Here is a 12609-nt window from a genome sequence, read left to right as displayed (position 1 = left end):
GGCAAACAAAAATTGTACAGGGCTATGTGTTGGGTGAGGAGGAGAGGCGATCATTGAACAACCCTCTCTAGCTCTTCACTCTTTTACCCTCTGGTACTGTGCTGTCTACATGGCTCTAGCAATTCATTCTCAATCTGCACTTAAAATCTGTAGACTCAGACAGAGACATACTTGCGGCATATCAACAGAGTTTTAGGAAGATAGAAGGAAGGGGTGTAACTTATTCGGCTGATTATTTAAAAATAGCCTATCACTTGCTCATTTGATTTGTCCATGTTACAGTACAGTCAAAAGCTTAACATTTTGACCTGCACATTATTTTGAACTTTTCAGAAATGTATTATGTTCATAATCTATCAATTGTTTTAATGGGTTACAAACAGCACTTTTTTGTCTTTTTTCAAAGAAATCAACTGTGCTGCCTCACGGTGGATCGTCAGCAACTTCACCATTGAGGCAGAGGTTCTGGGGGAGTTCACCACGGCAACAGCTAATAATGGAAGTGATGTGAATGGAATTAAGGAGGGAAACACTGTGTCCTTCTCTAACCTTATCCCTGGGGATACTTACATTGTATCACTGTATTATGAGTTTGGTCAGGAGATACTCCCACAATGCACACACAGTTTAACTCTTGGTGAGTACTTTCCGAGTCCCACTCTGACTATACAATGCAATAAACAATATATTTGATAACTTTGTGACCAATATTGCCTAGGTATTATAGCATCTACTTTTATTAAAACCCCTCTATGATTTTGGTTACAGTTACAGTTCCAGCGATAGTGCCCTATTTTAGTTGTGATGGTGGAGACTACTCTGTGAGTCTGAAATGGGAGAAACCAATCGGTGTGTGGAGTGGAGTGGAGGTGAATGTGAGTGGGAAAAGTTATGTTGTGAAACAAGAAACAGAACAGCTAGTGAAAGGGCTGCAGCCTGCAAAGACCTACAGCATCAGCATCACAACACTCTCTGGAGCCACAAGGGGTTTAACTCAATCATTCAGCTGTCAAACTCAAGAACTTTCGAGTAAGAATTTGCAATGAGAAATTGTGTTTTTCTGTCATGAAGTTTTGAGTAATATATTCGAATAGTGATAAAACATTGTAATATATCTGTAATGAAACTGCTGTCTATATTAGCATGAGAGGTAGCCTTTGGCCGACCAGGCTAAAATATGTGATGAATCTTCAATGGTGTAGAATTGTGTATGCAAAGTAATAGAGAGGATCTTTTCACCTCATGTGTAATGGCATCTCCTCCAATTAAACTATTACAGATTATTAATACATCATGAATTGAAATGTTTGCTGTTAAATCAGATAATAAGATCCTGTGTGTCCCTGTGTCTGTACCTGCTCTGTTCCCCTCAGCGGTGATCTGGGTTCCAGTGCTGGTCATCATTCTGCTGGGCCTCCTGGTAGCAATGGGAGTGTTTGTGCTGCGAAGAAAGCCCAAGTTGCTCAGGTTACTTTTGGACAAAACCATTTCACAAGAAAAATAACTGGACTTTACATTTCAAGCAGTAGTTGCTAACTTCAAAATGTTTACATTCTGTTTCTTTCCTGGACAGCAAAGTACACATGTCAATGTATGAAAGGCGTTCAGAGACTGATCCTTCACAAGACAAATTTGTGTATGTTTTATTAATTTATTACAGTATATTGTATTGAATAATTAATTAATGTAATAGAATTTATTTATTCAAAAAAATAACAGCTTTTCTGCTGTTCATGAGTGATTATATTATTACGAGAAAGTCTTGACACAGTTCATATTTTGTGTTTATAAAGTTAGCAAATATTTGCTCATTTTCATCATTCAGAGCCATTTCAGTGAAGAAATTTCCAGATCATTTCTCCCGCTTGAGCCGTGATGAGAATCGAGAGTTCACAGTCGAATATTTGGTGAGATACAACAGAATTCACAGAGATAGATGAGAACTTTGTTATGAAAGTCAAGTCTGTTTTGAGTATTTCAATCATTTACTATAGCCTACTGCATTTTACCAGTCACAGGCGTGTTCATTTTGTTTGTCTGTGTTTAAAAGCAATTTAGCACTGTAGGAGCGGACCTAACTCAACGTGAAGCAAATCTTCCAGAGAATAAGAGCAAAAACAGATTCACTGATATACTTCCATGTAAGCAACTTGCACACATGCCCCTCTGCAACCTACTGTACACAAACAGACACTCAACCAAATGATTTCACCCTGTTTGTGTAGATGACTGTTGTCGTGTGAAGCTCAGTAGACGTGGCCAGAACTCAGACTACATCAACGCCAACTTCATACCCGTAAGTCTACATTGGCTAAGTTCTAAAACAGTGCAAGGCAGCTAGGCAGCAGAAAAAACATGGTAAAGACACACTGCATTCTTATCTATAAGGGCTATGGGGGCAAGAAGATGGAGTACATTGCGGCTCAAGGTCCACTCAGCTCCACCGTCAGTGACTTCTGGAGAATGATCTGGGAGCAAAACTCTGAGCGGATTGTCATGGTAACCAACTGTGTAGAGAATGGAAAGGTGAGTATGGTGTAGTATGTAGATCTAGTGGGTATACTATATTGCTTAGGGGCTACCGCCGTTCATTCCGACATACCAGCACTCCGACATTGACGTCCAATTGTCGTAGTGGAGGCATGTCTCTTTATGGGAAAAAGTCCCACCACTCCGACATTTGTTTTTTTCATGGTCGCAGTGGCGGTATTTAACTTTTTTTTTTAAACAACGTGCCATTCCGACATGAGGTCATTAATAGGCTCAGGGCCGGTTCTTCCTACAGGCCAACTAGGCGACCGCCTAGGGCGCCACATGGTTGAGGGGCGCCCTAAAGCATCTTTCTTTCTTTTTTTTTTAACAACATTGATTAACAAAATAAGAAACGCTGGAAACAGAAAGTCATTACAAAGTAGCCTGCAAAGCGGAGCTAGCGTCTTCAATTGTAACAAAAGTGTGGTCTCATTACAGCCCGATAACTAAACCCATGTAGAAAGCATACGCGTCCGGCGTATGATTTCGACTGGTGATGTGTGGGTGAGCGTGTGTCAGTCAATCGTAACAGTCTGCATAATCTTTTGCAACGTTACATTGTAAACATTGTTGCAATGTCATATCTGCCTCGTTTTAACGGTTAGCTATATGTTACTACAATGCTGAAGAGAAAGTCATTGTAGGTCCGGTTCCAATAAACGAAACTTATCTAATAGGAGTCCTATGGCTGACACGTGTTCTTATAAAAAGTATTGTCTTCCATTTAATGCTCTTGAATGTTTATTGTAACAAACAGCACAGTTCATAGGCTACCAACACGGCCAGAAAAAACGTGGAAATCCAAACATCTCATGCCGTGTATCATTCAATCACGTTCTAAACCAAAAACTAAGAAGTCTTAAAGTGACATGCACCTAATTAAACAACATGTCACGTTGGGCCTACAGTGTAATCACACTAAGTAAAGTTATACCAAATTATAAGACATCAAATCAAATAAGATTAGAAAACATCAGAATTATTTAGCATATTATATTCCAAATTAATTATTCCAAATCTTCAATAGCAGAGGCCTATCTGATGGTTACAGTCATCATTCTAAATAACCTATGGCTGTGAGTTTGAATTGTTTTCATGCATGTCTGGTTAACAGGTGAGGAATGTTTTGGAGACATACAGTACATGTGTTTTAGGCATAGAGCTGGCCCTAATCTCTGACTGAAAGTGCGCAGCCAATGGGCTAGGGCCGGTGTACCATGGTATCTTGTGATCAGTTCAGATTGTGATATTTGCATAAAATCACTGAATATTCAACAACAACCCTCCCTACTTGTTAACAGCGCTCTGCTCTGCCTCCGCCCCTCGAGTGCTGGAGATTCACATTTTCAGGAAGCTGCAGTGAGTGAGATAATTGGGAATAAAGATCTTGCCAAAAACATGCCGACATCACCGATTCATGCAGGTGTGCTTAAGCATAATCCACACAAGATTAGAAAAAGGAATTGTTCAAGTAAAACAACAAGGTTTTGTTGGGTTTCGAACATGAGTCTCGCGTGGGCAAAATGGTCCATCAGCTGCATCTTTACCTCTGCACTACAGTAATAGCACTGAGCTACTGTGAGCTAGCGTAGCTTATTATACTGAAATCATGACGTCCACGTTAAGTGGGATGGCTCATGACATGAGCAAACACAGGAATGCAAGCCTTAAATAATACAGATTTATGTCATAGGGTACAGTAACAACAAACGGGCATGACCTCATTCCAGACGTTGTTCATTTTGAGGGACAGAAACACGTTATCTAATGCAAAAAACATGAAGATCACTGGGCCTCGAACTGCTCATTAAAACGTCAAGATTTGTAACTGTACGCCCTCACTCAATTGCGCCACAAATCTGCTGAAATGAAGTTAGGATATTTAATACATGGTCTTCCCAATAAATGAATAGCTATATGTTATGTTGTGACAATGTTTGTCAGCCGATCAATATTTAAGTATAGCCTACGTTCATTAGCAATACATCTGAAGAATGTTTTGCAACAGGCTACGAGCAGCATAGCCTTTTAAAAATCTGTTCGAGATAAGCATGTGACATTCTGTGAGATGATTCACAATTTGATTCACAATTTAACAATGAAATGATCACATTTTTGCCTTACTTGTTCATTTTACCCCAAAAACAGAATAAAGTGGTAGGGATCATGCCTGTTTGTAGTAGGCTAGTTGAAGCAAGAGGAGCCTACTTTAGGCTATGTTTCGAGACTTGCATGCCCATGTTAAATTGTGATATCACCAGTTAACATAGGCGTATATTTCTCACATTATGTTAACCTGTGTTAACTATGACTAAAAGTCCAATAAATTGTTAAAAATCACCTTGTTATTCCAGCAGCTTGTAGTGTAGGGGTATAAGCCACTATTGATGGGATGTTTTTGTCCACGACATCCACGGTTCAAATCCAGCCATCTCTGGGTAGCTAGGCTACATTGTTTCATTTCATTTTTTGCTATTAGCATAGCATGTGTCGTATTTGTGTGATTAATGCTTAGACGAACATGTATTAGACATAAACTGGTGATGCTTTCAGCCATATGCTATCCATTGTTTTCTCTCACTTGCAAGCATTTTGTGAAAATACAAACTCTAAGGGGCGGAGGCAGAGCAGAACGCGTTTAAGAAGTAGGCAGGGCCTTTTTGAATATTCACTGATGTTATGCAAATATCACCAGTTAACATAAAAACCAGTCAAACTAGAACACCGGCCCTGAATAGGCTATTGTCATAAATATATCCAATTGTGTAAAATAATAAAGATTCACATTTAAAATGTCATTGTGAAGACTTCTTGATATGGTTAGCCTATGTGTCTGTTGCGTGCACGACTCGGGGAAGTGAAAGCAGTTCTAGAGACAAGGCAAGTTTTCTTCTCTGTCTCATTATTCGCGGACTAAGTGGAGCTAAATTAAGTTATTATTTTGCTGTCACTTCGTCTGTTTTATGGCCTAGAAGGTTGTATTTGGTATCTGTGGATAGCTCTAGCTCTCCTCTTTTATCTGACATGCAAGCCGTATCTTTTTAACCACGGTTTCACGAGTAAGTCAAACGAAAGTGCGGTAGCCGAAGCTATATGATTCTTATTTGTTTGTCACTTCGTCTGTTTCTGTAACACAAAAGGATCGATGTGTTTGGTATCAATGGAAAGCTCTGTTTCTCCTCTTTCATTTGATATGCGTGTTATGTCTGTGCGATGCCTGGTCCCGGAGTAATTCAAGCGAGAGCAGTGGCTGCGTGTAACGCAGAGCAGACTGTAAATATGATATGCTTTCATTTAAATTCATGATTTATATTTTTATTTTCATACTTGATCGTAGGCTACAGACACGTGTCTAGTCTCGTTGGAAAGCCCCGGTTCTGAGCTCTTTCATGCAATATACAGTAGGCTAGGTCTCATCTCGCTGTGACTAATAATCGTGGAGCAATGTACAGAGAAGAATGGGTGTGTTTTTTGACGCACTTTGCGTCCGTCCGGCTCATAGGGTCCGTTAAATTGACGTGGAAAGAAAATAGGATTTGTAAACTGTCGGAATGGGGGTACTAAAATGTGTCGGATTGGCAGCATGTCGGAATAACACCATGTCTGAATAGTGGCATGTCGGACGAAAGGGATGTCGGACTGGCAGGATGTCGGACTGCCGACATGTAACCTTGCTTAGGTTGGTAGCCTGTGCTCAGGGTGACGAGTGGGAGAGTGCTGCCTTGTTGGAAAGAGTGTTTTCCATATCCAGCGTTGAAATGTCAAATCTTGTTTGTAAAAATATCTCACGTCAAAATTCTTTGAAAATGTTTGCTGGTACATATCCTTGGATAAGTGGATTTATACAGAAATCTTGATGCATCTTGATGTATAGCCTACTACGCAGACCTATCACCTAGACCAGCGGTCCCCAACCACCGGGCCGTGGCCTCGGGACTTTCCCAACCAGGCCGTGCGACATGACGAGAAAAAAAAAAAAAAAACATGCAAACTCAATGTGCTTCGCATAAATGTCACGCATTTGCATGTGTGGCAAAGTGGATGGTTTGCTAAATTGACACATGTCGACGCCATCTGAGGCCCTTCCCCTCAGAATATAAACTCTTTAAGACTGGTTAATGAATTGAGCTACCAGGCAACACAGGTTCGGGATCATAGAAAACCAGAGAGGCATGTGTTCCAAAAATAAACTTTTATTTATTTACATTAAAAACATGAGTGAGTTCTCTCCAGTGTGGGTTCGCTAAACAGCAGTAGGCCTAGTACTCTCCAGAGTGAGTTCGCTAAAGTCAGTATGGTGGCTATTCAGGGAATGAGACACTCGTGAATACACAGCACTACAATGCACAGCACTCAGTTGTCACAGCAAACAGTGTAATCATCACAATCACTCACGCAGGCTTATGGTGACAAATCATGACACGCAGTGCAACAAGCTAAGGAATTAGCCTCCATAACCGAACTGAATTCGTAGTCACTCGTGAGCAAACAGCAGCACCAGCACACCTGTCGTCACTTCAGTTAATCAATGAGGGCTGACTTCATGGTGGCTAAACACAGCCGACTCACAAACGGGGGCCTATTGCACAAAACTAGGATAAGGGATTAACCCGGGGGGGTATTCCATCAACCTCGCTAAACAAGGCGGCGCTCAACAGAAACAGCCTGGCTTGAACTAGTGTAGACTTCCACTTGAAGCTAAAGCCGTTCCATTAACTCAAGTTAAGCCTACCTTACATTGCCAGACTTTGCAAAGATTTGGAAAAGATTTTTGAAAGACTACAGTCTCAGACCCTCTCACATCTAAAGACAATTCATATAGTTTTTAGTCACAGACTAGTCACAGGCCAGTCTCAGATTAGGATTTTGCAAAGACTGTGGTCACTATTTACAAGACTGCTGCTAGATTCCTTCAAATTATTTCCATCGTGCACTAGGCTATACGTCATCATCAACAGGAACTCACATGATAGGCTACTCATATCAAAGTAATTTTTTCGCGTTTCTGCAGCATTGTTTGATAGTGTGACATCACTAACAGATATAGAGTTGTTCTGTCACGTAGAATAGCCGACTAATAAATTATAAGAAATGAAATAACAAGTAATCATACAGGCTACAGCTGTCGCCTATTTTGCCCCTTCCGTTTTCGTGTTCGTCGACCGAGGTCACTATTGGTTTTTAATGTTCACGTCACTATTTGCATGAGCCACGACTGAAAAGACTTACGATAATATCAAACATGTTTGATATTGTCGTAACGGCAAAACTAGAAAAAGACTGACTCCGACAGACTTAAAACCGCTAAGATTGGCACCTTACACTAAACGATTTAGATGACGGGAGCGATTTTGGAAAAGTAGTCGCCGACTGTTAAAACAGACCAAAATCGTGCAATGTAAGCCAGCCTTTAGCTGCATCTTGCCCTCGTTTATTCAAACAAGGCTAAAATCAGCTTCATGTCTGCTCGTGCACGAGGTAGAGAAGTAGACCAAAACCATAGATTGACGAAAAGAGGATACATGTCGTAAAATTAAGGCAAACTAGAAGATTTCAGTTCGATTTACAAGCGCCATCTACAGGATTTTCATCGGAAGTAATCAAATTGAACACGAGAGAAAAAAATAGATACAGTAGTTGCCTTGTTTAGCGAGGTTGATGGAATACCCCCCCGGATGTCTTAATTCTGCTTTAGTGCAACGGGCCCCTGAATGAAACAAACACAAACACAAAACAGAACTAAACAAAACAGCAGCGTTCGTCGGAACTGGGACTAGACGCCTTGATGTTGCCGTTCCCTGTTACGCCCGACATCGCTCAGATGTGGTCAGTCATAAGGCCCGTGCTCAGCGACTAGCTGCTACACATGCCATAGACCCCTGTAGTTTTAGATAGCAGGCATGCATGTTTGCATTTGATTTGGCAACGTCTTTTTTCGTATTCCCGCCTTCAACACATTTGTTACTTAGTTGCGCTGATCAACCGTCTTTTCTTCAGCGGCAGCGCAGCCCCTGCTCAGTTCAATCACTTCACTTCTCTTGTTCAGTTGCGAACGGTAGTGTGATAACTAGAATGAGCAAAAAACAAACGTTGCTAGAGACTTTCTTTGGAGGGGGTAGGGGGGAAAAAGACCCACTTATGATGATGATGATGGTGAGCCAGATAATGCAAAGAAAAAGAAGGGGTCATTCAATCGAAAATATAATGAGTCCTATCTAAAATATGGATTTATAGAGACCGGTGACTCGCATGCACCACGTCCTTTATGTGTGGTATGTGGCGATACGTTGTCAAACGAATCAATGAAACCATCAAAGCTAGTTCGACATCTGGAATCAAAGCATCCCACACTTAAAGATAAACCCCTGGACTTTTTTGAGCGTAAGAAACGTGAGAGAGATGGCCAAAAAGAGGTGCTTAGGGCGACTTGATATACTACTTGATATATTTAGCTTAAATACAATCAGTTCAATAGTTCAATATAAATGTTAGTTCTTCTTCAACTGTAGTTCTGTTGTTAAATTTTCACTTTTTCAAGTTTACTGTTCAGTGTTCCTTGTTCATTAATAACTTGAGTTAGTTATTTCAAGTAGGCCTAGGCCTAATGCATACACAACACTATGTACACGCCCTGCAAAACATTCTTTCAAGAGGGTGGTTCTTATGTTTCTTAATTAGTCATGGGTGTGTTTTGGGCATAAAATCCATTAGACCAATGACAGTGACATCTGTCACCTCTTTGTAACCAGGCACCTCACCACAACTCAAGCACTTGGCAAAACAAAAGTGTCTCTGTGTTGGGTATGAGAGAAGAACGAGTCTAATGACACACTTAGCGCCATCATGCACTGGGTGTAAGATAGGGCCCACAGACTATTACAAACTGAACAAGTGATGTTAAATCATTTTTGTTCTGTCCCTCATTATCAGTTGCATTTTTTAATCCTGACTTTCAGGCTAAGTGCGACCAGTATTGGCCTCCTTCTCCATGTTACTATTTACTTACTTAATTAGTTTTGTTTTGTCCCCCATTATCATTTGCATCTATCAATTCTGTCTTTCAGGCAAAGTGTGACCAGTATTGGCCTCAGGGTCCTTCTCCATGTCGCCATGGTGACCTACACATTACCATGACATCAGAGCGTAAAGACACCAACTGGACCATCCGGGAATTGATCGTAAAAAAGGTAAAACTTATTCTTTTAGCCAAACTGTTTTCAGAATTCAAGGATAAGTGAGTGTCAATTGTGTGTGTGTGTGTGTGTGTGTGTGTGTGGGTGTGTGGTCAGGAGGCCAAATCCGAGGAAAGACGGGTTAAACATTTCCACTTCACAGCCTGGCCGGACCATGGTGTTCCTAACGGAACCGAGGAACTGATCCAGTTCCGTGGACTCATTCGGCAACATATTGACAGTTCTCAATCCTCAGGGCCCACAGTTGTGCACTCCAGGTAGGCTAGACTCAGTTTATTACAGCAGCGCTTCAAGAAGCAGTTTAGTAATCAGTTTAGTTTTTATTAACCTTTTCCAATAAAAAAAGCTAAATTTTAGCCTGACTCTCGCCAGACCCTTGTAGTTCCGCCATGCTCCACCAGAGGCGTTTCGCTGAGCTCCACACAAGGGTCTGGACGCGAGGGCAATCCAAACCCCTGGGCCGGTGCTCAGAAAATAAGCAACCAATCAGGAGCGCCGAAGCGAGTGTTTGATTCAAATAACAATGGCGGCACGCAGCGAGGAGTCGTGTGCTGACATTGATTCTGCTATTTCAACCGTTTTGTCGAATCTATCGAGTATTCATTCTTTAAAAGATTAACAGAGAATAGTTTTGAAGACATTTATTGGTGGCAAGGATGTTTTTACTCTTCTTCCGACCGGGTTTGGCAAGAGCTTGAAGAAGCCTAGCACGTCATTCAAGATAACAGGCAAGTGGTTTATCGAATCACATGCGAGGATGTTTTACAAGGACCCGCCTTCAGAAATACATCTCCTATCGAGAAGTCCCAGATCCTTGTGTGAAGCAGACAGCGAACTACAGGATCTGGCGAAAGTCAGGTTAGCTAAATTTAGCCTTTAGGCTTAACATACTGTACCACTTCTCTAGTTTTGTAGTATACCCCTCAGAGAATTTAGTTCACTCAAATGCAACCCTGAGAACCCCATGCCTCATAATGATACCCTTCATTGCTTTCTAGTTGCCATTCATTAAGTCAAATCCTTCCAACTCGTGTGTGTGTGTGTGTGTGTGTGTGTGTGTGTGTGTGTGTGTGTGTGTGTGTGTGTGTGTGTGTGTGTGTCTGCACTTGTGTTTTTGGTTATGTCTGTCAGTGCTGGAGTTGGCAGAACAGGCACTCTGATAGCCCTGGATGTGCTGCTGCAGCAGGTGGAGAGAGAGCAAGCCGTGGACATTGCAGGGTTTGTCCATCGCATGAGACGCCATCGACCCCACATGGTGCAAACAGAGGTGATATTATGCACACCAGTTCACACTTCCTCATATGTTAATTACAGAGAGAAACATTTTCATACCAGATATCAGGAAGAACATAAACACAAACATTCAGCTTGTGTGTGAATTGTGGATTCACTTTAGCCTTTTTCTGTATGACTACATTTGTGGTTGCATGGCTTACTGGAAAGCCACTGTACGTGGCTGGGTAATGAGTGACTGCACTAAAGTAGTCGATTACTTGGAGCAAGGGTGGCCAAACTACAGCCACGCCATGCACTTTAATCCAGCCCGCCGAGCATGTATTATGTCATAGACCCGGCCTGCCATGCACTTGGGCTGCTCGCTGTTTTTTCCAGCGATGGATGACATTGTGGTTTTACTGAGCTTTACTGCAAAATGCTTTACACTCTTCTTAGGGAACATTTACAATGGCAATATCAAAACAGCATGTTACATAGAGATGACACTCTTTGTAATCTTTATTGCAGTAGATTTATTTTATGCTACTCCATTTAATTGGGAACGAGTGGGTGCAAAAGGAGAGAGAACGGGGTAGGTTCCAGTCGGCTTGTCATTGTTGATAATTGATATATCCTTTTTATAAGAAACTTGTAAAAGGAAATCGCAAAGGCAACAGTAGTTCCCACTACTGACCATTTATAAAAGGGCACAGGCCATAGGCACAGCACTAACCATAAAATACTATATTGAGTGGAGCTGGCAAAAGAGTCTTAAAGTGACAGTGCACCATCTACAGAATTAATGAAATAGCATCAAATTAACAGCATTTCTTAATTTCTACAACAAAATTACTTTGTCATTATGATCACAGACCAATTTTTAAGACACAGTGTGGCCCTTAAACCAAAAAGTTTGGCCACCCCTGACTTAAAGAAACAGAAATGCACACACAGCCATTGTAAATGTTCTTTGGTTGGGATAAAAGATGGACTTTTGGTCCAAAGGTACTGCAATGAGGCAGTATTTGTAGGATATTTCTCTCTTATACTTTTATTTTATACCCTAGTGGTTTAATATACAGTATTTCATTTCAGAGAGTGACACTTTACTACTACTATTAATTTCTTTCTTTGTTATTTTTTTCCTGTCCCGTCCCGTATTCTCTTACAGTCCCAATACATATTTCTGCACCAATGCATCAAGGACTTTTTGACATAAAGGAAACCAGAGGAGCCGTTATATGTTAACACAGTGATTTATGAAAACACTGCAGCCATCTGAAGTGGTTGACCACAGGAATTCACTAGAGTAGGGCTGGGCAATATGCCCTTGAACTAAATTCTCCGATTTTTTCACATGAACCCCTTACATGGGCATCTTTGTTGTTGTGTGGCTCTTTTTAGTGGTAGTATGGGAGCTCAATAAATGCATTCTGATTACTGGGGAGGTATTTCTCATGATGTAGGATACAGAAGTAGCCAGGTATAGACTGCTAACACTCATTCATGACAACTTCTTTCAGGCAGTTCAGTTGACAATGAACTTATATCTACTAATTCTATGCATCAGTAACATTGTAACATGTTAACAACATAACATTTTAAGCATGGTTTTAATTGTAAAACAGATTGTAGAATGTGAGTACTTTCACTGTAAAATGTAAATAAA

General features: G+C 41.0%; 1 protein-coding gene across 1 annotated transcript; it reads left to right on the top strand.

The window, feature by feature from the left end:
- Positions 1 to 1143: 1143 nt before the first annotated feature.
- LOC134069669 (receptor-type tyrosine-protein phosphatase H-like) lies at positions 1144 to 12159 on the top strand. Its single transcript, XM_062525697.1, has 10 exons — positions 1144 to 1150; positions 1374 to 1467; positions 1826 to 1907; positions 2051 to 2141; positions 2226 to 2296; positions 2389 to 2526; positions 9597 to 9719; positions 9822 to 9982; positions 10857 to 10992; positions 12112 to 12159. The coding sequence occupies exons 1-10, from the start codon at positions 1144 to 1146 to the stop codon at positions 12157 to 12159; spliced, it is 951 nt and encodes a 316-aa protein (XP_062381681.1).
- The last annotated feature ends 450 nt before the right edge of the window (positions 12160 to 12609 follow it).

The sequence above is a fragment of the Sardina pilchardus genome, chromosome 22, assembly GCF_963854185.1.
Source record: "Sardina pilchardus chromosome 22, fSarPil1.1, whole genome shotgun sequence".
Classification (NCBI taxonomy): Eukaryota; Metazoa; Chordata; class Actinopteri; order Clupeiformes; family Clupeidae; genus Sardina; species Sardina pilchardus.
Note: the sequence above shows the minus strand (reverse complement) of the source record. Positions and strands in the feature narration are given on the sequence as shown.

What these genes read in the sequence shown, in the direction of transcription:
- LOC134069669 (XM_062525697.1), top strand. An exon ending in ATTCACTGATATACTTCCAT is followed by an intron (nt 2,142 to 2,225) that starts GTAAGCAACTTG and finishes CTGTTTGTGTAG; the next exon opens with ATGACTGTTGTCGTGTGAAG. An exon ending in TCAACGCCAACTTCATACCC is followed by an intron (nt 2,297 to 2,388) that starts GTAAGTCTACAT and finishes CTTATCTATAAG; the next exon opens with GGCTATGGGGGCAAGAAGAT.